This window comes from Poeciliopsis prolifica, unplaced genomic scaffold (assembly GCF_027474105.1).
Source record: "Poeciliopsis prolifica strain line A6 unplaced genomic scaffold, Auburn_PproV2 SCAFFOLD029, whole genome shotgun sequence".
In the NCBI taxonomy this organism is placed as follows: domain Eukaryota; kingdom Metazoa; phylum Chordata; class Actinopteri; order Cyprinodontiformes; family Poeciliidae; genus Poeciliopsis; species Poeciliopsis prolifica.
Window position 1 is genome coordinate 5,467,210 of NW_026562404.1, and position 25,549 is coordinate 5,492,758.

At 41.7% G+C, this 25,549-nt stretch overlaps 2 protein-coding genes across 7 annotated transcripts in view; one reads left to right on the forward strand and one right to left on the reverse strand.

Annotated features, from left to right (window-relative positions):
• Window positions 1-10,803, forward strand: part of fmnl3 (formin-like 3) — a 36,365-nt gene extending 25,562 nt beyond the window's left edge. For 2 of the 5 annotated variants that reach the window (XM_055049638.1, XM_055049642.1), the window contains 12 exons: window positions 237-323; window positions 416-540; window positions 1,334-1,536; window positions 1,616-1,919; window positions 2,007-2,087; window positions 2,186-2,315; window positions 2,394-2,554; window positions 2,714-2,815; window positions 4,749-4,841; window positions 4,939-5,062; window positions 6,525-6,639; window positions 8,830-10,803. In XM_055049638.1, the coding sequence (XP_054905613.1) occupies window positions 237-323; window positions 416-540; window positions 1,334-1,536; window positions 1,616-1,919; window positions 2,007-2,087; window positions 2,186-2,315; window positions 2,394-2,554; window positions 2,714-2,815; window positions 4,749-4,841; window positions 4,939-5,062; window positions 6,525-6,616 (1,502 nt within the window). In that variant the 3' untranslated portion in view covers window positions 6,617-6,639; window positions 8,830-10,803. Of the gene's footprint in view, window positions 1-236; window positions 324-415; window positions 541-1,333; window positions 1,537-1,615; window positions 1,920-2,006; window positions 2,088-2,185; window positions 2,316-2,393; window positions 2,555-2,713; window positions 2,816-4,748; window positions 4,842-4,938; window positions 5,063-6,524; window positions 6,649-7,194; window positions 7,240-8,829 lie in introns of all 5 variants that reach the window. The other 3 variants (XM_055049641.1, XM_055049639.1, XM_055049640.1) reach the window with 3 other exon arrangements.
• Window positions 10,804-11,796: 993 nt separating this feature from the next.
• The window catches only part of lrp1ab (low density lipoprotein receptor-related protein 1Ab), an 89,455-nt gene continuing 75,702 nt past the window's right edge, over window positions 11,797-25,549 (reverse strand). Inside the window, exons 61-89 of one of the 2 annotated variants that reach the window (XM_055049637.1) lie at window positions 23,491-23,679; window positions 23,210-23,358; window positions 22,538-22,631; window positions 22,297-22,413; window positions 22,081-22,200; window positions 21,886-22,008; window positions 21,672-21,797; window positions 21,465-21,581; window positions 20,768-20,874; window positions 20,347-20,479; window positions 19,673-19,795; window positions 19,434-19,556; window positions 19,121-19,258; window positions 18,894-19,031; window positions 18,658-18,777; window positions 17,601-17,890; window positions 17,333-17,511; window positions 16,978-17,084; window positions 16,763-16,882; window positions 16,491-16,667; window positions 16,262-16,402; window positions 15,971-16,144; window positions 15,310-15,471; window positions 14,734-14,905; window positions 14,465-14,566; window positions 14,308-14,384; window positions 14,139-14,232; window positions 13,231-13,375; window positions 11,797-13,059 (exon numbers count right to left, since the gene is read on the reverse strand). In XM_055049637.1, the coding sequence (XP_054905612.1) occupies window positions 12,922-13,059; window positions 13,231-13,375; window positions 14,139-14,232; window positions 14,308-14,384; window positions 14,465-14,566; window positions 14,734-14,905; window positions 15,310-15,471; window positions 15,971-16,144; window positions 16,262-16,402; window positions 16,491-16,667; window positions 16,763-16,882; window positions 16,978-17,084; window positions 17,333-17,511; window positions 17,601-17,890; window positions 18,658-18,777; window positions 18,894-19,031; window positions 19,121-19,258; window positions 19,434-19,556; window positions 19,673-19,795; window positions 20,347-20,479; window positions 20,768-20,874; window positions 21,465-21,581; window positions 21,672-21,797; window positions 21,886-22,008; window positions 22,081-22,200; window positions 22,297-22,413; window positions 22,538-22,631; window positions 23,210-23,358; window positions 23,491-23,679 (3,995 nt within the window). In that variant the 3' untranslated portion in view covers window positions 11,797-12,921. Of the gene's footprint in view, window positions 13,060-13,230; window positions 13,376-14,138; window positions 14,233-14,307; window positions 14,385-14,464; window positions 14,567-14,733; window positions 14,906-15,309; window positions 15,472-15,970; window positions 16,145-16,261; window positions 16,403-16,490; window positions 16,668-16,762; window positions 16,883-16,977; window positions 17,085-17,332; window positions 17,512-17,600; window positions 17,891-18,657; window positions 18,778-18,893; window positions 19,032-19,120; window positions 19,259-19,433; window positions 19,557-19,672; window positions 19,796-20,346; window positions 20,480-20,767; window positions 20,875-21,464; window positions 21,798-21,885; window positions 22,009-22,080; window positions 22,201-22,296; window positions 22,414-22,537; window positions 22,632-23,209; window positions 23,359-23,490; window positions 23,680-25,549 lie in introns of both variants that reach the window. The other variant, XM_055049635.1, reaches the window with a different exon arrangement.

Consider the following 25,549-nt stretch of genomic DNA (forward strand, 5'->3'; position numbering starts at 1 on the left):
TCAGCTCTGGATATATGCTTTTTCATGCCAGAGCAAAGTGACGGGTCACAGCACTGTGCAGCTGACCCAGACAGGAAATGGAATAAAAAACAAAGTTTCCTGTGTATTCAGTTTTTTAAATTATTAGACCATGTTTGATTTAGGAGTAAAATAAATATTTAGCACTGAATAGAAAAGTCACATCAGTGGAAATATAGCTTACACTGTTCTAATATTAGTTTCTGCATTAATCACAGCTGTTCCGATTCCACCGCCTCCTCCTCCACCTGCGCCTCCGCTGCCAGATGCTTCTCCCTCCGTCATCATGACCCTGGGTCTGTCAGGTGAGATCAATGTGATGTTCTTTGTTTTGGATGCTTCTAACAATTTACAGCGTAATTTAACATCATTTGTGTGTTTAAAATCCCCCTTACAGCTATCAGAATCAAGAAGCCAATCAAGACGAAGTTCCGTCTGCCTGTATTTAACTGGACGGCCCTGAAGCCCAATCAGATCAACGGCACCGTCTTCAACGAAATCGATGATGAGCGTGTGCTGGAGGTACATCCAGAAGAGACGTCTTCTGTTACATGTTGGGTTTTTTTTTGTGGAAACATTCTGATTTAAAATGTTTTTGGAAGTGGTAGAAACAGTTACAGATTAGTTGATTTAAGAAAACAAACAAACAAAAACACATCTTCCATATCCTGCTCAATATTTGTTGTGGCAATGTAAATCTGGGTAAGTGGCTAAAAGGCGGATTCTTTTGAGCAAAGTCAAATTGTAAAATAAAGTTGGGATTGCTGTGTCAAAGCTTTTAGAGCCTCTGATCATCTTAAAGAAATAAAGAACAGAGTCACACAGTCAAATGAGAAATTGAAAATCACTTGAACCGAAGGGAGAAGCAGAGTCCAGAACCAGCTTTGTGTTACACTTGTTCAATGCAGCCACTCTGCCAAGGAAACCCACTACAAACTAACCGTTTGCAGTAGATTGTCTGCTACTGATGAAATGTCAACAATGAATTCATTGCACATGTGGCATCCTGTCATGGTACCATGGTGGAACTCAATGATTGCTTCAGAGCATCCAGTTCTTTCAGTGAAGTGTTTGTAGAAGCAGACGTCTTCCTGAGATGGTTGGTTTTAAATATATGTGGAAGTGACTGAAGCACTGAAATTCAACAATGTAGTAAATATTTTATGAATGGAAATAATTCTGTCATTCCTTAATTTTCCGTAGCGCATTTTGTCCTCTGTTTTTTATTTCTGAGGGGAAAATGGTTTATGAAGGGTTGAAATGGGTCTTTCGTATCTGTTCAGAATCAGATACGCATAACATATTTCTCATGCAGGAACTGGATCTGGAGAAGTTCGAGGAGTTGTTCAAGACAAGAGCCCAGGGTCCTGTTGTGGATCTTTCTTCCACAAAGAGTAAAGTCTCTCAGAAGGCGGTAAACAAAGTCACTCTGCTTGACGCCAATCGGTCTAAAAACCTGGCCATCACGCTGCGAAAAGCCAACAAGACCACAGAGGAGATCTGCAAAGCAATTGAGAAGTGCGCATCTCCAATAAGCTGAACAAAACAAAATGGTTACCCACTGGACAAGGTACAAATGAGTGTTGCTATCTTACAGGTTTGACCTCAAGGCTCTGCCTGTGGACTTTGTGGAGTGCCTGATGCGCTTCCTGCCCACTGAGGCGGAGGTGAAGGTGCTCCGTCAGTACGAGCGCGAGCGCCGTCCTCTGGACCAGCTGGCCGAGGAGGACCGCTTCATGTTGCTGTTCAGCAAAATCGAGCGACTCACCCAGAGGATGAACATCATCACCTTTGTCGGGAACTTTGCAGACAGCGTGGGCATGCTCACCCCGCAGCTCAACGCCATCATCGCTGCGTCTGGCTCGGTGAAATCCTCGCCAAAGCTGAAGAGGATGCTCGAGGTTGGCGAGGGTTTCTGTAGCGGCTTTTGTGTGGCTTGTGTTTGTTTGGTCAGATAACAAAAACTTATTGTTCTGTTTGTCTTTTAGATCATCTTAGCTTTGGGAAACTACATGAACAGCAGTAAGCGTGGGAGTGTTTATGGCTTTAAGCTACAAAGTCTTGATCTGGTGAGTTTAAAATAAGCAAAATCCAGCCAACAGCACATTGCTTTGTGTTTTTTGCTTTTTCGCTGATGATGTTATTCTATATATCGTTTGCTGTGCAGCTACTGGACACAAAGTCCACGGACAGGAAAATGACTCTGCTCCACTACATCGCTCTCATTGTGAAGGAGAAGTACCCAGAACTGGCCAACTTCTACAATGAACTGCACTTTGTGGATAAAGCTGCAGCTGGTGAGTAAGCTCCAAAACTTTACAGAGTTTTTAGTCGATGAGGCTTTAAAGTTCCTGACCCGTTCAAACTGCGTGCAGTGTCTCTGGAAAACGTGTTGCTTGACGTTCGAGAGCTGGGCAAAGGCATGGAGCTGATCCGAAGGGAATGCAGTCTCCATGACCATCCGGTGCTGAAAGGTTTCGTCCAGGCCAGCGATCCGCAGCTGGACAAGCTGCAGCGGGACGCCAAGACAGCGGAGGTACTGATTCTAAAGCTCACACTAAATATCTGAAGACATGCTGGGGGGGAAAGCAAAACACACTTTCAGCTCTCTGACGTCTCACACGTAACCACTGTTTGCGCCTGACTCAACAGTGTTTACAAGCTGCGCTTCCACTCTCCTCCCTGTCGATTCTAGGAAGCCTTCAACAGTGTGGTGTGCTACTTCGGAGAGAGCGCCAAGACGACACCGCCCTCGGTGTTCTTCCCCGTGTTTGTGCGCTTCATCAAGGCCTACAAGGTGAGCCCGGCGACCTCTCCTCGCCTGTGTGCGCTGACATGCCGTGGTCTTCTCTGCAGGCCTTCTGGGAAGTTCCCTGGTTTGTTTTAAGCTCCGCCTCGGAGCGGAGAGGAGCAAAGTTTGGCTACCTCTTTGTGCCACAGGACGTGGCGTGTAGTCTGAAGGCAAATAACAGGAAAGGCCAGCTGGGGCTGACTTCAGAGTTGCAGCTGTGGTGTTTAGACTGCCACCCCCAACCCCACCGCTGAGCTTTTACCCCGGACAGCCACGCCCAGGCCCCGCCACACAGCACACATCCTGGGATTGTTCTCAGACTGGATTTATGGGATCTGCTTAAGGAAATGTACAAGACACAGATTTAAGGGCACAAGTGTCTGTTTGAGTTCATGTACAGAGTTGGACAGTAAGTCCAGATTTATTGGGTTTGTCCTTACTGAGGGACACACAGGGTAACCTTGACAACAATGCAGAATTTTGTTGGGATAAAGTCTCAGTTCGCTAAAGCCGAAAATAATGTGTTTAAAGATTTAGATCAGTGTTGCTCAATTGTTTTTGGACCAGCGCCCCCAAATCCATTATCCAGGTTCCTCACTGCCCCCCATCAGAGAATTTGCACTGAATATAATTTCACTATTAATATTACTATTGTTGATGTTTTGATTTTTATGGTTGTTTCTGTATTATTCATCAAAAATAATTTCCCAGAGAACAAAAAAGCCATATAAATAGAAATTATTTTTACAAGTGTCTGTGAAAAATGAAATGGATGGACATTCAATTTAAAATTGATAGGCCTATCAGCAGCCAGAGTGGAAAACAATATTCTTGTTCTGTGCCATTTCCTGCTGTTAGTTGCTACATGTTGCACAAAATGACCAGATAAAATATGTACAACAATGCTAGTTTAAACATTGTAAGTAAAGTACCTAGCATAAGTATTCACTCCTCTAGAACCCTGAACTTTATTTCACAGAGATTTTGTATTGAGCATCACAAAGTGTATCAGATTATTTTCACTTGCTGACCTTGGACTGAAGAATGCTCTATGAATTGTTCAAAGCTTTATTCTTTTTCATTCATAAACTAAGCTGCTCTCCACAGCTTCATCCTGACCTCCCTGGTTTGTTCCTTTGTCTTTATGATGCAATTTGTTCATGAATATCCTCCAACAAACCTTTCAGGCCTCAGCAGATTCATTTACAGATAGCTCACTGTTTACTAATGAGATAACTCTTGAAGGCATTTCATTTTTAATAATACAAACCACATTTTATATTTATAAAAAAAAAATAAAAAAAAATCATCAGTTAGTTTTTACCATACTTTTGTTATTTTAAAAAATATTAATACTTTTGCTGCACATTTAAAGTTTTATGACGGTTGGTTGGCATAATGCATTTTGCATAGATCATGTCCTGTGAGTAACTGCTGAATGTTTTCGCCCACCAATGGCTGCGTGCGTGGGCCACTGATTGGTCCAAGTTGCTGTTCTCTGCCCACAAACACATGGCAGGACAGATTATGTTGTGTTTGTGATCTTGTGATACTCACAACCAGCTTTCTCAGGTTATTACATGCACAAAGTGGATTTTAGCTTTTTTTTATTTGTAGGATTTTTTTTTCCAAACTCCTCATTAGTGTGTTTTTATGGTAATTGGGTGGTTGAGTTAGTAAATGTGAAAACAAAAGGTGATTGCGTTTAAACAACAGAGAAAAACAATCATAAAAAAGAAGAAATGATCTCATCTGCTTCCCTGAGTACAGTTTCTGCAGTTATTTAGGTTTTGTTTCACAAAGATATGTGACGCACGGCTTCCCTGTTTATGTTGGAATTCTGAACTTGTGCTAAAATGGGCCACAGAAATCTGTTGACTTGAATTTATTTGAGTAGTAGTTCATCCCCCAGCCCCCTCATACTTTCCCATCTCAACAGGATGCTGTGGAAGAAAATGAACTGAAGAAAAAACAAGAGCAAGCAATGAGAGAAAAGTTACTGGCTCAGGAGGCAAAACAGCATGACCCCAAGGTACAGTCTAAGTTCAACTGAACGAATCCTCTGCAGAGTTTACCCTCTGCTAAAAAAAGAACCATCAGAAAAGCACGAATCCTCTCTGCTGACGCAGGTCCAGGCGCAAAAGAAGAGGCACCAGCAGCAGGAGCTGATCGCAGAGCTGCGGAAGCGGCAAGCCAAAGACCATCGACCGGTGTACGAGGGCAAGGACGGCACCATCGAGGACATCATCACAGGTGGGCCAGAAAGAACCATTAAAGGGCCCCATGTGGGCGTCGGCAGCCGCCCCGGTGTTCCCAGGCTGAGGATGACTGTGGTCATCGACTACTCAGCTCCTTTGAAGTGCACCTTGTGCTACATACTGCAGACACCAGCACATCTGGAGCACAGCAGCGCATAGCAACAATTACCGGCTGCTTCATAGCGAGGCGTCCGGCCAGCTGGGAAATTTACGCCACTAAAGTGTTTTTCTGTCAGATAGGAAATTTGGTGCAAAAGTCTTTAAACTCCCCTCCCGCTCCTCTCCCCGCCCTGCAGCATTGGTGTACGCTCAGTGATATTTTTGTTGTAAACCATAATCAGACTCTAAGATGTCAATAATATAAATGTTGCATCAATATTAACTTTTACGATGTCAGTAACAGCTTTTAATCACTGGGCAATAGGCATGGGCCGGTTACCACTAACTGATGATGTAAAGCAGAATTTTAAAAGTTTAAAAAGGATTTGAAACCACTAAACTCTTGCTATGGTTGTAATCCCTCATTCATGCCAGAGAAAGTGATAGTCATCTGCGTTTTGTGCAGTTGCATGAAGCGTATAGTGAATAGGTCACCCCCTACCTCCTTATTGTTTCTGTGCACTGATGGTCAGTTGTCACTTTTCCTTAAAGCGGAAAAGTGTATAGGTCAGGAGTGATTGGTCAGGAATTATTATCTACCAATTTAAGCACAATTGACCCTGACTGGTGATCGATAAGACACATTTTCCCTTTTCAATGAATACATTTTTGTTCAATACAAAGCTGATAAAAGTCAGGGACCTATAATGTGATGTCTAAAAAAGAATGTTTTATAATTGCATCATATTTGTTGTTGTTGGATTCAAATTAATTTCTTCTATCAAAGAATCCTGCAGCACATTTGAAAATTTAGTTTCATAGTCCTGAGGGGAGAAGAAAGATATTGTTTAAACTGGAATCAGCAGGACAAACCTTTAAAACAGAAAAACCTTGTTTTGATTTTCAAATAAAAATTTGACTGGTTATATTTTAAGTTAAAACAGATACTAATATTTTAGCAACAGTAGAAATTATTGTTGCTTTTCAATTTGAAATAAAAGCAGTTGAGTCACACATTTTTGATTAAACTTTAATCATAGCTATGCAGTGGTATTTTTTTGTTTTTACAAAACTTTCATTCTGTGAGAATTTCACACCAGCCCCTGCCTATTGAGCACAATAAGGACCAACCCAACTAAAATCTGAGATTTTTTTTTTTTTCCTCATTTTGCTCTCATACAGTATAAAGCTTTGTTTTTTTAAAGCAACACATTTTCAGTATGTTGATTTCATTTTGTTGCAGGTTTACTAGTTTTCTACATAATATGAAGTCAGTTTTGTTCCCCAGGGCAAAAGCAGCGTCAGTGTCTCAGGTGTGACATGTTCTTCTCTTCCTCCTCCCGTCCCTCCTCCCCCAGTACTGAAGAGCGTGCCCTTCACGGCCCGCACTGCTAAACGCGGCTCACGGTTCTTCTGTGAAGCCAACCTCTGCGACGACGCCAACTGCTAGCCCTCCCTCTCTCTAATGCCAAGGTTGTCCAGGTGTCTCCCCGTATGACTCTTAACCCCACTGTGCATGAAGCATGATCCCCATCCCCTCACCCCACCTTCAAGAACAACAACAACCTTGTTAACTAACTTGGGCCGTCTTCGTTTGGTTGCTTGAGTTTGGTTTATTTCTTTCAAGATGGCTTCTATCAGGCGTTTGGTGATATGAGGCAGCCAAACCTCTTGGGTTGGAATTTGAGAAAAGCAGCTGCAAAAAAACGTCGACATGTTTTTTTTTTCTTTCTTATAATTATTTGTTTTTTGTGTCTAAAAACAAAATGAACAACAACAACCAAAAAAAAAACATGTTGACATACTTACGTCATAATCGGTAATGCAAATAAGCATTTATACAGCATGCATGGCATTTATTGCTCTGTAAGGCTCTTTCATTTAATCCTGAATAGAAAGAGGTTTGGCTAAAAGCGCCAGTTTTATCCAGTGAGACTAACTTGTTTGGTGTTTGGTTTTCTGGCTAATGTATGACTTTTTTCCCCCTCCCCTCTTCTACCGCTGCTGTTCATTCCACCCTCCCTCCAGCTGAAAAGAAGATTAATGACAGTATTTCCCACTCCTAAAGAGCGGGTAAGGAAGGTAGCCTGGCTTGAAACCTGGCCCGCTTGGCCCTCAGGCCTCACGTGTGCTGCTACAAATGATGTCAGCTGCTTCAGCTAGTGCCTCAGACAAACAAAAAACAGCTTTGCAGCACTAAAATGTATTTTACCACAGGACAGAAAAAAAAAGAGACTGAAGCCAGGTAATGGTGCATAAACAAGACATGCTATGCCCTAACTTTCAACTGACTCATAAAATCTGACTTTTCCCCCCCGTCAGAGATGAAGTTTAAATATCGCCTGAAGATCATCCTCATCCCTCTCTAAAATGTGTTGCATGTCGTCTGGTGTTACCATGTCCGCCATATGTGTCTTTGCTAACTGTCCTCTGCAGCGTGCTCAACAGCTGTTTGGTCAGCAGGCATGGGGAAGTAGAAATGCACATTCATTTAATAACACAGTTTTGTTTATTGGCCTAAACTTTGTTTTCTAAGTTAGTTGACCAACTAAAAAGCTTGTTGATCACTGTTATGTAAGCAGTGCATTTTTCGCAGTAAAGTGTTGCTCTTTCTGCATCCCCAAAGCCTTGAATTTGTCTTTTATTGTACAGATGAAATTCAAGGTTATGGGAATCTTTCATCTACTGTTGGATCGTTTGTGCTCTCATTTGGGTATCGTGCCTCACAAAAGTATTCATACCCCTTGAACTTTTCCTCATTGCGCCATTTGACAACCACAAAGTGTGGCGTACGCTTGCACTCAGCCCCCCTTTACCTTGATGCCCTTCAAACAAAAATGCAAGCAATAGTTTTATACTTTGAAAATGCCAACACTATCGACTGTGCCTCTTTGCACTAAGGATGAGCTGAATGAGAAAATAGGAAGTAACATTTTAATTTACTTATTAGTGGATCTTTTTCTGTCTGAGTGAAAAGCAGAAAATAGAAAATGAACGAAGTCCTCTACATCCACTTATCTCCACTCACTCTGCCTGTATCTAATGCTAATGTTGATGTTCAACTTTATAGAGTTGTGCAACTTATGAGCATCTTTCCGGATTTTATTGGACAGGTGGGATGGAGTTAAGTAATTATTGGATGAAAACCTCTTGAAATGAGCAAAATACAGGGCAGAGCAGCTGTAAAATATGGCAGCATCATATATACCGTTTGATCTATTTTCATGTCCCAGTACATAGAATTTTGTGGTTGAGGATGCAAAAAAGGGGTAAAAATGCTTTTGCAATGCACTGTGTGTGTACTTTGCTGAACTTTGATGATGTAAAGACTCAGCTGCCATTTTGTTAAAAACACCTGAGCGAAATGAGCACAGCAGCAACTAATTCTCGAATCGTTGAAGTAACAATTATTTCATCTTCATGATGATTATAAAATACGGCTTTCTATAGGATTATACAAAAATAAGCTTAGCTGAGCTCGAGCAAATATCAGAGAACAAACAGTTCCTCAGGTCAATTCAATAAAATGGAAACTGAGTTTGTCTGTTTGCATTTGTTGCTTGAAAACTCAGAAGTGAACCTTTTTCAGGGTTGACCTCCAAGTCGTCTAACGTGTGCGTCTCCTCCCTGTCTCTCACCCCCTCTTTCCTCACCTACTCACAGATCTCCGAAACCAGCCCTTCCTGAGAGTCGATGCCTTGATCCGGAGCGGTTGGAAGAGACCCTAAACCACTTACCTGCCACTTATACTTCCCTTTCCCTTTATAACACTTGTCCCTGTTTCCCAGTGGTCCCTCTCAACCCCTGAGGTTGCAAATCGCAAAAAAAAAGGACTAAAAAGGGAGGAACAGGGCAGAGCTCTTGTTTTGGCTGAATAATTTATTTATTTATGGAGGTCCTCCTTAGCAACCACTTTCAGCAGGCAGGTATCATTAACCAAGCACAATGAGGATCCTTCTCCTCCAACCCTCCCTGCTGCGCCGGTGCTGAAGGTCAGACCAGTTCAGTTGGAAGGCGACTGCGACAAAGGTGAGACTAGTCTCCAGAACCCGTCCTTACGGGTCCTTACTCGACTGCAGGAGTGAGACCGGGAGGCGGTCCGGCTCAGTCTGCCTCAAAGACATTTGCAGAACAATCTTCCAAAACGACATGTCGTAATCGGAGTCTAGCGGACTATTTATTGGAGTTTTGCCAAGCCTTTCTCGTCATGTTCAGTCGAGACTCGATGTCAAGGAATGTTTATGTAGATCGTTCTCGAGAGGAAAACGTTTCCTGGTTCGTCTAGATGAAGCTATTCCAACCAAAATGTCTCCAATCATATCTTTCTTAAGAAGTGCCTTTTGTGTAAACAGTGTTATTGTTGTATGTCAGCCATAATTTGTTACTTCATTTGGTGAAGATTGTACTTTTTTTTTTATTTTGGCCTCGTGCTATTACCTGCAGCCTTGTAATACCCACAATATGTAAGCTGTAAATCAGGCTTTAGCAATACTTAGAAAGTGATTTCTAATATTTACCCTTCAAGTAAAATAATCTGACATAAGTTATACTTGGGTTTGGGGGGGGGCTTGGGTTGAGCTTATCCAAGTAAATGTAAAAAAAAAAAAACAATTGAATGTTACTTTATGTATCTTGACAACACTTCCTGTGACACATTGGGTGGCATTTTGAAAGTGACTTATTTGCCAGGAGGTCTCCAGATGTACACACAATGTGGAAGATATTGGTCGTAAGATGCATCTCAATAAATTAGAATATGATGAAAATCTAGTTGATTTCAATATGTCAATTAAAAATGTGAAACTCATAGATTGATTGCACATAGAGCATTATACTTCAGATGTTTATTTCTGTTTGGTTTGCTGATTGTAGCTTGCGGCTAAAGAAATCCAAATTTAGTTTCTTGGAAAATCAGAATATTTGACCAACAAGAAAGGACTTTTAATATAGAAATGTGTGCAGTATATGAACTCAGTGTTTAGTAGCATGGCATGGAGACAATCATCCTGTGGCTCAGCTAAGGTGTTAATGAAACTGAGCCTGCTTTAATGCCGTCCTTCAGCTCGTCTGCATGATTGGATCTGCCATGTCATCTCCCTCTTGGCCATGCTCTGTAGTTCTCTCACAGTTTAGGGCAAGAGGGTTAGCAATGTGAGATTTTTAAGCCCGGTATTCTTTAAAACATCCTGATAGATGGCCACGCGGACTTTGGACTTGAGCAGCGGACGACGCAGCTCTTCGAGTCACCAACACCTGTGAAATCTTTAACCTGGACCTCGCATAACTCGGGCTCTGAAATCGTCTGTGTGTGGTTTCTCTTGAAGCGCCGACCCAAACTCTAGCTTGAGCTTTGATTCCGAATCTTCTTCAAACCAGTGACAATCTCTGATGCCTGTGGACCCGATTTTCCAAACATGTTCCTTCCAATCAACTTATTTTGCTTGGATTCAGCAGTTTGTACATCAGAGACTCCTTCAGGTTTGCTGATTGTCACAACTGTAGAAACTTTCTATATCGGTAGCTTTATGTTTGCATATTCTATTGAGTCAGTTTAATTCTTCAGATTTTCCAAGAAACAGAATAAACACACGCAGAAAAAAAAAATCAGCTTGTGTTTTTGCATGGATTTAAATTGAATTCCTGAAATTAATTTGCACTTTTGTGATATTCTAATTTACTAAGATGCATCAGTACATGCGTGTCTCTAAGCTCTTGTTTAAGTCATGGCAAATGATTTGTTCTTACACTACATACTTTGGCTTAAAATAGTATAACACTATTCTTTATGAGAAAGGTTTTATTAATGTAAATTTAAAAAAAAAATCAAGGAATGTTCTTTATGGAGAAAAAAAATGATTTCTGGGATCATCAAGTGCCTGAAAGGTGACACTTTCTGTTTAATAAACATGTTGAATAAGAACCTTCAGACTGCAGGGTCATGGGGAAAAAAAAAGTTTTTGGCTTCCTTTCTTTAAGCAACATTCAAACAAACAATTTCTACATCTTTGTGTTTTATTTCTTAGGATCAACTAAGATACTCTTTCTCCATTTCTCTCCAAATGACAGACAAGGCCGTTGTACATTTCTACTAGAAAAATCCATTTAATTTCTTATATAAAAAAAAAATAAAAATCAGATCCACAAACCTGTGGGCTTTTTGCTACCAAAGAAATCCTCCAACCAAAACATGATTCTAATTTACATGAGTCATTTTGAACAGAAAGTTAAAACTTAAAAAGGTGATGAATACTGTTAACAAGTGAAGGGTAAAGCCAGATGTTCCTGGCTTTACACACACACACAGTGTGTGTGTGTGTTGAGTTTGATCACCACAAGGTGTGATATGGCAAGTATGGCTGACCGTTTTTTAAAGAAAAAGCAGCACAGTGTGCAACACTGAGACAAACGGAAGGTTAGCAGCGAAGCAAAATTAAAAATAAAAAACGCTCATCAGGAACAAATCAGTCTCACTACTTGGAATGGATTCTCGTTGAGCATTTAGCTAAATTACAGTTAAACCTAACAGAAAAAAAGTTCAATATCACACATGTCGTACCATCAGTCGGTCTCCCTGGCCTTTCCTGAAAGAGTACAATCAAAAGACAAGAAACGGAAAAAAAAAAAAAAACCCTAAAATGCAACCTCTGCTCGTTTTCAGTGAGTTTAGACAATTTTGCCTCTTTTTTTTGTTGTCCCCTCTAAAACAAACTATGTGGAGCAGTGTCACCACTCCCATCACGTCCCACAGATATCTAAAAAATTAAAAATAATAAAACAAACCCAAGGCCACAGATATCCATTCCTGGATTTTTTTTTCCTTTTTTTTTTGTTAAATCCAGGAATGTGGACTTACAATCATCCTCGTTAAACGCTCAAAAAACTGCAACTGAATCATTCATTGCTGCTGACGAAGATTACACAAGGACTTGAAAAATAAAATGTTAAAAAGTACAGACTGCTATTTGTTACTGTTTGTTTGTATTCCTGGGTAATATTTTCAAGACACTTTGTTAAAAGATTCATATATATTTTTTATATATATGGAAATATAGATTTTTATATATATAACTTTAATCTGTGCAAGGAGGTAAAAGACAATCACTTGAATGTAGCTGCTGAGTCCTCTGTGTGCATTCCTCCGTCAGTCTCCTTCCGGCAGCAAACTAAACATGCACATCTAAAGTGGAAAGCATCCAGGAAGCACTGACATTACTCTTCTGAGCAACTAAACACTGGGCAACTTCTTCCTCCAGGATGGAATGATAATCCCTTGCTTCTCTCTGTCCCCCCCCCAGTACAATCCATACGCCCCTCTCCCCCGAATAAAAAAACAAATAAAAAAACTAAATAAAAATATGACATCTGCTCCACAGCCATGTCTCTCTCCATCTTTTACATTTGCACAGAGGTAGTGGCTATATGTAAGGAGGAAGTGAACAAAATTAAAAAGAACTGATAAAACGTCTATAAAATGGTTTGCTTTTCCCTCACCGGTTATTTTTTTTTGTTTGTTTGTTTGTTTTTTCTATGTCAAGGAACAAAATATAATACTGCAATCACTTAAAAAAGTAGTCCTTCATTTTTATACATTTTGTACAGAGTTCTTGCCGTTGTTTTTCTCCTTTGTTGCTTTTCTTTTCAGCTGGTAAAGGCATAAGATGAGAGAGAGAGAGAAAAAAAAAGAGGGAGCTTGCTGGCTCAGCTCTGGGTGGGAGGAGGCGGGCGACGTCGGCAGAGATCAATCCCGGCTGAGCTCTACGCCAGCGGGTCATTCATGTCCTCGTCGGTTTGGGACAGAAGCTCCTTCTTTTCGTCCGTGCTGGCCAGGGAGTTGCGGCTGTTGTGGGCGCCCATGTACAGGGTGGCGTACACAGGGTTGGTGAAGTTGGTGGGCTGCCGGGCACACGAGATTACAAGGTTGCTCAGCTTGTTATACAACACAGAATGTAAGATCTAGCGCACTTAATTCTGAACTTTTTATTTTGAAACTCTTCCAAAATATTCTAGTGCAACTGTAGGTTATCCAATTTTATTGATTTCTCCAAAGGTTTTTTTCATTGTTACCTTATCTGGGTCCAAAGTGAAGTCTGAATCTAGCAGCTCCCCGGCCTCGTCATCAGGATCTCCTTCATAGATCTTATAGGCCGGGTTCCCGATCTCAACATTCATGGCTCCGTTTGTCATCCGGTGATGCTGGAATCCCTTGGCACTGCAGAGTGAGAAACGCCGTCATTAATCCTCTTTATTCAAAACTATAACATCTGCAGCTCTTTGGGAGAAAACGCGAGTCAAACAAAGTCAAAAGGGAGACAAGTTTAACAAACAAAATCAAATAAGCCAATCATTTAAGGTCAAATGAGCCTTTTTGTTTAATTAAAAAAAAGGCCATTTGATTAAAACGATCGGGTATACAGCAGCATGTCTTCTGCAAAGAATGCTGGACGTTGCAAATATTCAGCTCTTTGCAGCTTCTGAAGAGTTTTTTTTTTCTTCAAGTTAATTCACAGCTGAAGAGTATCCTTGCAAGCACATAAAGATCGACATTTACACACTTAAACACAACATGAATAGTTATGGAGATGGCAAAAAGGTGTAACAGTTCAGTTCCCCATGCTGCTGCTGATGGGGAATCCCTCACAGGGGTGGTTAGGAGGCAAACAGGAAATGGCAAGCAAATACAAACCGACTTAAAGAATAGAGAAATAAAACAGACAGAAAAAAAAAAGCAAAGCCACTCTGACTGTATATTGAAAGAAGGAGAAGCTATGAGGTAATTATTTAGCCCTATCGAGTTACCGCGAGCACTGAGAGCGAGATTTGCCTGAGGACAGAAACCTGGGAGACAGGAGATAGATGCTGTTATCAGAATGTAACACAGAAAGAGAAGCTGGAGAGAAAAGGATGAAAAGTGGAATTCGAGTCCCCCCCCCCAAAAAAATGTGCCTTTTCTTTTTTTTAAATTCAGCACTCACCCACGCATTCTCCGCTTGTACCACAAGATGGCGCCAACAACCAGCAGCGCCAGCAGGAGCAGCAAGAGGATCGGAATCACAACCGAGGCGGAAACTGTGGGGAGCAAACAGCGTGAGAAAAAGACACCAAAGGGCAGCCTTCATCAGCACAAGGCGTTTATCGACTTACCGCCACCGGTGGCATCAGAAGAATCCACAGGGGAAGATGCAACGTCGCATCTGTATCCTGACCATCCAGAATGACACCTGGAAATGACGACCAGGGAGTCAGACAAACAGAAGAAGAGGAGTTGTCACGAGGTTGGGGGAGTGGATACAGATCTTACCTGCATGTAGGAAGCTGCGTGCGGGTGTCGAATGAACACTGGCCGTGAGAGCAGTAGTCCAAGCAAGTGTAGCAGGTGGAGTGGGTCTGACCATTGGTGCAGCTACGTAGACACATGGAGAGAGCTTGTCATAGAGTGAGCAATTTAACAACAACAAAACGAAGCCAGTGGAATATAACAGAAAAGCTCATTTAGTTCAAAAGAAATGAAAAGAGCAGAAATTAAAGCTTTTTTGTCTTTCGAGAGTTCTGTCTCCTCAGCTTCCTTACTTGCAGGCGATTTCCCCGGTGCGCTGCGTGAAACACTTGCCGTCTCCACAGAACAGACACTTGTTGAGATCACAATGGAGTCCCGTGAACTGGGTGGAGCACTGACACAGTTTGGTGCCGTTGGAGGTCTGCAAGCAGGTTCCACCGTTTTGACAGAACCCTTCGCATTTACCTGATAAAAGAAAGAGGGCATGGTGAGAATAATAAACCACACACTGCAACTTTAAAACAGTTCAGTTTATGTAAATATTGACATTCAACAGACTACTTTTTTTTTATTGCCGTAGGTTTTGCAATGTAGGCAAACTGAAATGTCTGAACACCAGAGCACAGAAACTGTGGAAAACAGTTTCTCTACTCTTGTTTAGAAGGACGCCTCTCAAAAGAGAACTGAAAAGTAATTAGTTATCTGTCACACTTTTGAGTGCAATTTTTTTTCAATGCATTTTCTGCTGTAAATAAAAGTAACTTACATATTTCTTTATTTAGAAAGTCACACTAAATCTTTGCACAAACTCCCTACGATCTCGATGCCCTGAAGAGAATTTAAAGCTATCTGGAAGTGCTGCCACTTACTGTACTGGCACTGGTCTCCTTGGTACTCGGGTTTACAGCTGCAGGTTGGCTGGTTGCCCATGCTGACCAAGCAGCTGCCACCATTCAGGCAGTAATCCTGGCAAGTGTGGAGGTTGCAGTTCGGCCCTGTGAAGCCTTTCGGACACCTACAAGTGGGAGTGCCTGCAAAACCATTTCTGTTGTTAAACGGGAGTTTCAAGATGATCCCCCCTGACAAAAGGCCGATTACAATCACCATCTCAATAAAATCTTGGCTGTAAATGCATTTTTCAGATGTTTTGAGAAAACAAAAGATGCACAAACTAAATGTTCCAGTAATAAAGTCATTACTACCTGCTCTAAAGGCAATCGCTGTCCATACAATGATTGTTCTGCTTTAAAAAACATGGACAAACTCAATTAACTGTAAGCGCATTTAACTGTTATTTATTTATTTATTTTTTGGTTCTTTGGCCTGGATGAAAATAATTTATGTCTTGACATAGACATAAATATATCCATGCATATTTATGTATATCCATGTATACAGAAATATACATGGATAGAAATATATCCATGTATATCCGGAGTCTTTGCATCGGAATGATCTCCTCTGGTCGGATATATTTATATCCATGTATATTTAGGTCTGGCTGGAAATCCTTACACCAAATGAATCTACCTGTATGGGAAGAGGTGCAGGTGCCTCCATTCTTGCAGTAGTCCCTGCACTGGTTGATCTCACATCGCGCTCCAACGTAGCTGGGCTGGCAGCGACATTTCTGCACCTGATAGGCATTGAAGAAGCAGCTCCCACCGTTCAGACACTGGATACTGCAGGGCTCTGATGGAGGAGCTGCAGAGAGAGGACAGGAGGATGGAGACATCATTTATAACCCAATGTTTAAAACCCTCTTTTTTTTTTTTTAATGAGATGCCGCTTAATGTGAGGGACATGTATGCTTGGACTTACTGAAAGAGGAGGAAGTGGGGCTCGGTCTCTCCACGCAAGTACCATTGTCAGCGACGTAGTTGTTGGGGCAGGTGCAAACGGGCCCGCTGGGGCTCAGAAGACACAGCCACTCACACTTTTTCTTGTCGCATGGGTTAGGTACTGTTGCAGAAATAAATTATAAACCAATTAAGGGACCTCAGTGTCTGTAAAAGCGCAAATTATGGCTTAAAGGTGATTCCCCACTCACTGTCTGGCTGCTTGTAACGGTGGTATAGGACTATGTCAGTGGCGTGGTTGATGCCTGTTGTAAGGTTTTCCATCGGGCCTTTGCCGAACTTGTTGACCCGGAAGACAAAGTTGTTCATGTAAGTGACACCGTAGATGTAGTCCTCAAAGATATCGATGCTGAAAGGATGGAGTAGGTCTGAAATTAAGATAAAAGTAGGAGAAAAGCATTCAGGCAATGAACCAATGTGGCAGTGTTACGTTTTCTGGGTTTACTTAGATGTGCAACTCAACGGTTTTTGATGCCAGAGACGGCGACGACAGGGTCTGAGCCATCCAGGCGAACGCTGCCGATGACCGAGAGTTTCGCATCGGCCCAGTAAAGACGCTCATTGAAGTAGTCCACGGCTAATCCTGCAGCAGCAGAATGAAAGAAATGTAAGGGGCTTTCATTTCGTTTAGAACATTTTGGACCTGAAAGAATCATTCAGCGCTCAAACAGCACTGACCTGTGGGCCACTGGATGTTTTCTTGAACGAGAGTCTGTCTAAGAGTGCCATCCATGGCAGCCGTCTCGATTTTAGGATGGTTTCCCCAGTCTGCCCAGTACATGGTGCTAAAGAGACAACAACAGACATTCACACGGCTCAGAAACATGGCATTGAAAAATGAGCGCAAAAGTGTTAATACATCTTTAAATTGTCCCACATTTGACCCATATATTGGTCAAATTATAAAACCAAGTATCTTGTTAGTTCTACTTAAAAATTTTAGACTACTTTTTGTTTGTCAAAGAAGTCCTCAATACCACATTGAAGATTCTCTTAACAAAAGTGTAAATAATAAATCAAGTTTTTCTCTGACCTTCTTTGTGGGTCCACTACAATAGCATACGGCTCATCTATCATGCCAGAGATGAGGGTCTTGCAGTGTTGCCCCGACATCTGAGCCACTTCGATCACATCTCGACCCGAGTCTGTCCAGTACAGGTTTCCAGCCACCCAGTCCACTGCTATCCCACGGGGCATCTTCAGCTCCCTGATCTGGATGTGAGCAGAAAACAACTTAGCAACTTTTTTTTTTTTTTTTTCCCCCCAAAGCGACACGTCTTCAGATTGTTTACAAGCTTTACCTGCAGGTTGGTGATGCCGCCCTCGTTCTGCCGGCGGTTGCCGTGAGAGTTTGAGGAGGACGACGATGAGGACGAGGACGACTCCTGGAGCTCGTAGGAGGAAATGCGGCCAGTGTGCCAGTTGGTCCAGAAAATACGGTTGCTTTTAACGTGCAAATCCATGGCGTCGATTCGCACGCTGGCGTCGCCCTGAAAGATCTGCTCGTAGCGCCAGTTGGGCATGCCGGGATCCAGGCTGCGGATTTCGTTGTCGTCGGCAATGTATAGGATCTGTCGACTGCTGTTCATGTCTTGGAGGACCGGAGGGAGAAGTTACAGCTGCGATTCTCAAGTTCTTTTAAGTCTTAGTTATTTTTTTTCCCAAATGCTTTGGTGCATTTTTCCAACCAGAAAAACAATCTTCATAACAACATTTAGTAATTTGTCCTCACCACTCCAGGAGAGACTTTCTTTGCTGTATTGCCAGGAACATATCTCATTGAAAACAGAAAGGAACATCTGGATGTACAAATATGAGTTCCGGTGCTGTGTGCAATCCAATTAATTTCCAAGATGAACTGCAATATTGCTTACTTAATGCAGAGGCTGTTTTCTTGCGTTTGTTTTGAAAAGTTTGCACTTTTCTAGTTTGCTTAAATTAGAGTTACAAAGAGCATGCAGTGAAAATGTGAAACCTATTTAGCCAGTGTCCTTTTTACCCAATTACATAAAATGTAGCTGTGGGTTTCAAATGTCTGTGGACATAGTGAATGCAGTGAGGTGGTGCCACCAAGATCAGATTTCTTTGCATTGCAAGAACTGAGTGAACTTTCATAATGAAAACCTGACAAAGACATTCGATAATCTTGTTCATAAACACGGCGTCAGGACTTTTCATTCTGCTGACGCAGATGATGTTGTTGAACTATTCATTTCGATTAAGTGACTCGCTTTTCCCGGTAATCGATTAGGCTTGGCAGTTTGCACCAACTGTTTTGGGAAATGCACCAAAGCATTTAAAATAAAATCTAGGAAGTAAAAAAAAACAAAAAAAAAACTACGATCAGATTATGCTTACTGTCAGCCTTGCAAGTGTCATTGATCCTGGTAAAGTACTTGTGGCAGCTGCATTTGTAGGAACCCTTGGTGTTGTTGCAGATCTGGGAGCAAACTCCAAACTCTAAACATTCGTTTTTATCTGAGAACAGAAAGGAGAAGAGCCAAAGGAAAATATTAATGCCAGTGAAATATTACAAACCAGTTTCTTTCGTCTTAATCGTAACAATTTGTTTTGTAGATAATCTGTAAGTGTACCTCCACAGGTGTGGTGCCCGGTCTTCTGGAAACCCTTTTTGCAGGAGCAGAAGGAGTCTGTGCCGTTGGTGATGCACTGTGCCTCGTCTACGTTGCCGCACTGAGTGCTGTTGCTGCGGCAGTCGTTCAGCCTTTTGTCTGAGATTAAACAAGCGATTTAAATATGAGACGGGAAAATCTGAGTTTCTGCGTCTCAAAGCTTGGATGCTGGGTCAGATGGGAAGCACCTGTTTTGCATTGGATCTCATCAGAGCCAAAGTCTTCGCAGTCATTGAAGAAGTTGCAGCGCAGGTTGGAGCTGATGCATCTGCCGTTGAAGCACGAGAACTCATCCTTCTCACACGTGGGAGTCGCTTGGTGGGCCTCTGAAAATGCAATCGCGAACATGTCAGTAATAATCCAAGCTGGCGAAGTAGAGGTTTATTTTCTAATCAGACACTTCTGTGAAAAGGTTTTCACACCCCTTAAACGTTTTTGAGAAGAAAATTTCCACAAAAATGCGAATGTGTTGACGTTCCTCTGAACAGCCCCACTTCTCACCACAGTTGAATTCGTCCGAGCCGTCCCCACAGTTATTAACGCCGTCACACCTCCTCGACATGTGCAGACACACACGGTCGTTCAGGCACCGGAAGACTCTGGTAGGAGGACACTGGAACATCCCTGAGAGGAAGAACGGGCAAGACACAGAAGAGAGAAAAGACAAAAAAAAGAAACGGGTCAGAACACGATAGCAAACGAGACATTTAGAAAGTGTGTGACTGAAAAGATCAACTCACTGCATTCCCCTGGATTCTCATCAGAGTTGTCACCACAGTCATCTTCCCCATCACACTTCCAGGCCAGTGGTTTGCACAGAGTGTTGTTGCACTGGAACTCATTTTGAGGACAGTGGCGTCCAGCTGAGAAACAGAAAAACAAGGTCATTTGTTTTTCAGTGTTGAATAAGATCAACTTTTCCAAATTAAGCTGACAAAGGAAGTAACATAGGTTGATTCAAAATCCACTGTCCAACCAGTAAGCAATCCATTAAATATGTTTTCAACATTCCTTCAAGCTTCCTCAAGGCCTTCTGCAGATTTTCTTAAAATGTAAGCACCAATCCACCAATCTTAGTGATTGAAATTCTAAAACTATCAAAAAAGCATGACGTCTGGTTATTGAAGTCATTTGAAGCCCATCCAACATTGAAGACGGTATCCCACCAACTACTGCAAGTGTATTCAGGTGATTGAGGCACTGCACATTTTGATAACGTGATGAAGACTGTGCTTTGATCTACTGCACTGACCTATTTCAGAGGAATGTTTTTAAGCCTCCGAGTTATTTAGACTCAAAAAGACCATCCAGAAATCTGAACAAAACCTTGGAGAAGAAAGATTGCAAAACTATTTGGTGTCTCTGAGGCAAACCTATGGGACATAATCCAACATCCTCGCCAGAAAAGACTAACCAGTGCTGCCGCAGTTCTCCTCATCACTGCCATCCATGCAGTCCGGGTCAGAGTCACATCTCCAGCGGATCGGGATGCAGTGGCCACTCTTACACTGGAACTGGTCGTTGTCACACTTCAAATCACAGCCATGCTAAAGATAACACACAACCCACATCCTGAGAGTCAGTTTACGGTGAGAAGTTAGAATGGATTTAAAATGACATTGTTGTGCTCCATGACGAAACTTGGCCCACATTTAACTCCATGTTTTCTTTTTACTAAGAAGTCACACTTTATGGATTTTGGTTTTAAAGTTAAATAGCTAAATAGAATAAAGATGTAAATCTTATCTAACAAAAAGAAAATTGCTCATTTATGACGTTCCTTAAGGTCATAAATGACATCGGAGCACATAAAACCTCACCATCACGCCCCTCACCTCATCAGATCCATCAGCGCAGTCGTGATCTCCGTCACACTTCCATCTCCCGGCAATGCAGCGGCCATTGGTGCAGGCGAACTCGCTCTCTGAACATTGGCGAGGCTCTGCAGAAAGAGAGGCTTGCGTCACTAACAAATACTGACAAAAGTCAGGTGAGTAAGCTTTTAGCACAACGCACAAGAACGCAGCACAGGTATGGGTAGACAAGACATCAGAGTTTTATGTGAGAGACTGCACAGAGATATATTTTCTTTCTTTTGTGTTGCTGTATTCTTAATTTTTCAAAAATAACATCAACTTTGGAAGTCCGTTAATAAAGGACTACTGAAACTTTGGGAAATGGACAGATTGGCAGATCTGCTTGCAGACTCTCACGGATCAGGCTGGGGAAGTGGAGGTGACACACGAGAGACACGGCACTGATAATGGGAGGTGGAATAACTTACCTCTGGCTCATAACGACAGGACAGTATGAAATGAAAGAAATATCAGATGAGGTGAGATGCTTTAGAAATGTCAATGCAATGAATTTGCATTCAGAATCATCAATTTGTTAGACGTTAAAAGGAGAAAGTTGAATTCATTGCTGGTGGATGATGCGCATGGGTTACTGGCGGTGGACAGAGTGAGCAAATAGGCGTAGAGAGGATGAAGTACGGACGCACTGCTTTGCTGCAGAAAGAGAGACACCTACGGCATTTCTCTTCGTCCGAGTTGTCCCCGCAATCGTTGTCGTAGTCGCACTGCCAGCGGCCCGGCACGCAGCGGTTGTTCTTGCATCTGAACTGGTAAGGTTCACAAGTCCTCTCAGCTGCACAATTTACAAAGCATAAGTTGGAGCACGCAAAAATGTAGAAACATCCGCAACACTGGCTTCTCTTCGGGGGCAGAAAGTTCCTACCGCACTCTTCTTTTGGCTCGTCGGAGGAGTCGCCACAGTCGTCCTCGCCGTCACACTTCCAGCGTGCGGGGATGCAGCGCCCGGAGTCTTTGCATCGGAACTCATCCACACCGCATGTCATTTGAGCTGCGGGGAAGACAAGCGTTTGGGCACAATGGTGAGTGACATTCACAAAAGGGACATTAGAATGACCTCCTCTGGTCAGTGAACTTACTGCAGTTGGCTGGTTCATCTGACCCGTCGGCGCAGTCGTTGTCCCGGTCGCACACCCAGAGGCGAGGTATGCAGCGTTTGGTCGTCGCACACTGGAACTGGGTGGGAGCACATGTAACATCCGCTGTTGGGGAAAACACAATTATTTTTAGTTTTCAATTTAAATCGAGTAAACCGGTAAACAGGGGTCACTTACGGCAGTCCTTCTCATCCTCGCCTTCACCGCAGTTTTCCTGGCCGTTGCATCGGAAGATCCCTGGGATGCAGCGGTTTGGGTGGGAACATTTGAACTGGCTGGGCAGGCAAACATGAATATCTGGGAACAAAAATTATAAGCAGTTTTTTCCCCCCTTAACGGTGCATAATATTGCTGGCATAATGTAGCTGCTAATAATTACAAAAAAAGATCTACCACAGTTGGCCTCATCTGAGAAGTCCTGGCAGTCGTTATCTCCATCACAGATATAAGCAGGGTTGGTGCAGATGCCTGTACCGCACTGAAACTGTCCCGGTCTGCATTTAAACTCCGCTGTCACAGATAAGACACAGTTTATCAGCATTCTGGTCAGCATGAATATATCCGAGAGTTCAACTCAACCACAAGCACTTTACATCAGTATGATACACCACCGTCTTCTTTCTCAGATACTTACGGCAGTCTGCAGGCTCGTCTGACCCGTCGCCACAGTCATCCTCAGTGTCGCATTTCCACCAGAAAGGAATGCACTTGTCATTCTTGCACACAAACTGGAGCGGAGAGAGAAATTATCCCAGGCATCAGTACAGGTGTTTCAATTATGCAGTCAGGACAAAATGAGTTTGGCATTTTTAATTTCTAATGTTTTATAAAGCAGAATTTAAAAAAAAACTAAACTTCAAACCAGAATAGCAATGCTTCCCTGGTCCATTCGACTCTTTTTCATTGATTTCTACATATTTTTCATTTGAAAGTGCGATATTTTCTTAGGTATTTTTTCTGCTGCTCTCCTATAATCTATATGTAATCAGAGTTGTTTTGTGATTGCATATCTCCACTTTTTTTAAGCAATTGTTTATCTAAAAAAAAAAAACTTTAAATTTGAGACTTGATGTAGAAGGACTGAATGACATTTAATTTGCATTTAGAGAAGAAGCCCTTCGGTCGCTGCAGTCGATTAATTTTAGGAAATATCAAATGATCAATTTTAAAAGACAGACACTAAAAAAGAATAATCTGGAAAGCCACATAATTGAATTGTTTTCATACTTTTCAGACCTGGAAACAGCTTAAAGTATATATTGTGTTCTATCCTTCAATGGAGATGCTGAGAACACAGCCTTCTTACCTGACTCGCCGTACAGTTGGACATGCATGTCCGCTGGTCGCTGGCCAGATAGAAGTTAGTAGGACAGGCACATTTGTATCCTCCTCCTGGTGAGAGGAGGCAGAGGTTGCTGCAGCCACCGTTGTCTGTCTGGCACGGATGTTTCAGAACTGAGATAAAGAGATAAAAAAAAAAAATTTTTACAGCAACAGCAGGGAAAAACCTGAAGCGTATTAAAAGTTTGTCTTGAAAAACTGTTGTGAATTATTGTCGAAACGCACTGAATTTTATCGAGCTCTTACCTGGCGGCTGGCGGTAGGGATGGTAAATGTGAATATCCATGGGCCGATGCAAGGTGTTGATCAGGGTGGTCTTGTTGGTACCCATGGTCTTGTGCGCCCTGTTGATGGATTTTGTTTCCCAGTCGGTCCAGTAGATGTATTCCTCAAAGAGCGTCATGGCAAAGATGTGAGGGATGTCGTGATTCAGAACTGTGAGAGCAAACACATTAAAGATATGATCATGTTTTCAAGGTCAGTTTAAGGCTGTTTTTTTTTTTGCTCCCACCACCTTCATCTCGTCACAAGCATAAACAGTGTGAAAATTTATAAAAGTGTCACTGTTTTTCACTTGATGAGACTTGGAGTATTTACTTGTGAATACTGGCAAACACAAAATAACTCCAAGGTCTTTCAGATTTTACAGGTTTAATATGAAATGATTTGACAAAAGACATGAAATTTGTATACTGTAATTCTTGTTTAAATGTAACAAGGCTGATAGCAGCTTATTTCCCGTTGTTATTTATGATGGAATAAAGTCATAAGCGCTAATAAAAATGCTCAAATCTCAGTAATAGATCAAATTAATCTGCACTGACCAGCCTTTTTCTTTCAAAAACCAGTTTCAGGACAATGATACAGAAAAGAAGGCTATTTTAAGGAGGTAATGAAACTGTTTTCATAATTTAAAAAAAAGAAACAGCTTCTTTTTTTAATTTAAAAAGTAGCTCATATATGATTTCAAAGACTTTTGAAAATGTATTAACAATAATTTTGTAAACATTCTCCTTCCTTTCACTCCCCCGAAAATTGTTTTTGAAATTTGACAACTGCTTTTCTCAACACACAGTGGCTTTCCACTAATAATGTACATTAGAAATCCATACAGTAATTTAATAAGCACATAAAGAAATCTATAGAAGCACATAAAATCCTATTCTTCCCATTGAGGTGTTGTTACAGCAAAGAGAAACTTCCTGTTCTGTTAATGTACAACTGAGTGAACAGATAGAGCCTCCATTTTATCCCCTGTTATGCAACAGCTTCTACACCTCATTAAGTTTTACACTCTAATTGCTGGTCTTTTTTTTTCTTCTGGCGACATGCATGCGGCGTCTCATGCATGCTCTCTGTGCTTGAGGGTCGCCGTGTCAAAACACGCAGCAGCAATTCAGACACGCACATCTGGCAAAGCAAACACAAAAAGCATGTGGCACTCTTTTAAAACGCCTACTAAACAGTAAGAAAAAATAAATAAAAATCAGCAATCATTTTTACCAATATTCTGCTTTAATGAAATTAATACATAACAGCAGGTTTACAACCTTGAAACAAGCTCAGATATTAGTCACTTTAGCTCAAAGTGCCCTTCGGTCTGTCCTTATCTGAGTCTTGTTCTTCAAACACACACGGCTACAATGGTGGGTAAGAAGCATCTGAGTCAGTGGAATCGTTGACAGGTAGACCACCAGCCTGCCGTGACATTACACTGAACGATGTAAATAGTATATATATTTTTCTTTTAATGCGCACATAGTTTGTTGAATCAATGAGTGATCATAGGCTCATATTCATGCTAACATAATTGGCAAAGATTATTAAAAAGGCAGTTTATGACTTACAAAGATGGGGCAACAAAATTCAGTTGTGGGGTCCCTCCTGGGCGTATTCTCGAGTCACTTTTATTTAACATCTACATGACCTCCATGTTTAACTAGACCGGGTGTCACCAACCCTAGTCCTCAAATTCCACTGTCCTGTAGGTTTCAGATGAATAAATGGCAAAAAGCCATTTATTTGATTCATTGATTTGTTTTATTTGGAGCCCAGTTGTTCTTATAACCTACTTGGCGTAATCTTAAAACTATTGCCATAATAAAGAGCTTCCTGTCAAAACAGGACACAGAAAAAAAAGTGTCTTTACTGGTGTCTGTAAAATAAAACAAACAAAACGAACAGACATCACTGCCAGAGTCCAGACCAACAAAGGGGAAATTATATCACATTGGATCATAAATCACTGTACTGGCTCCTTAGTTCTAAAAGCATAGTCTTTACAATTCTGCAACTGGTCCATAAA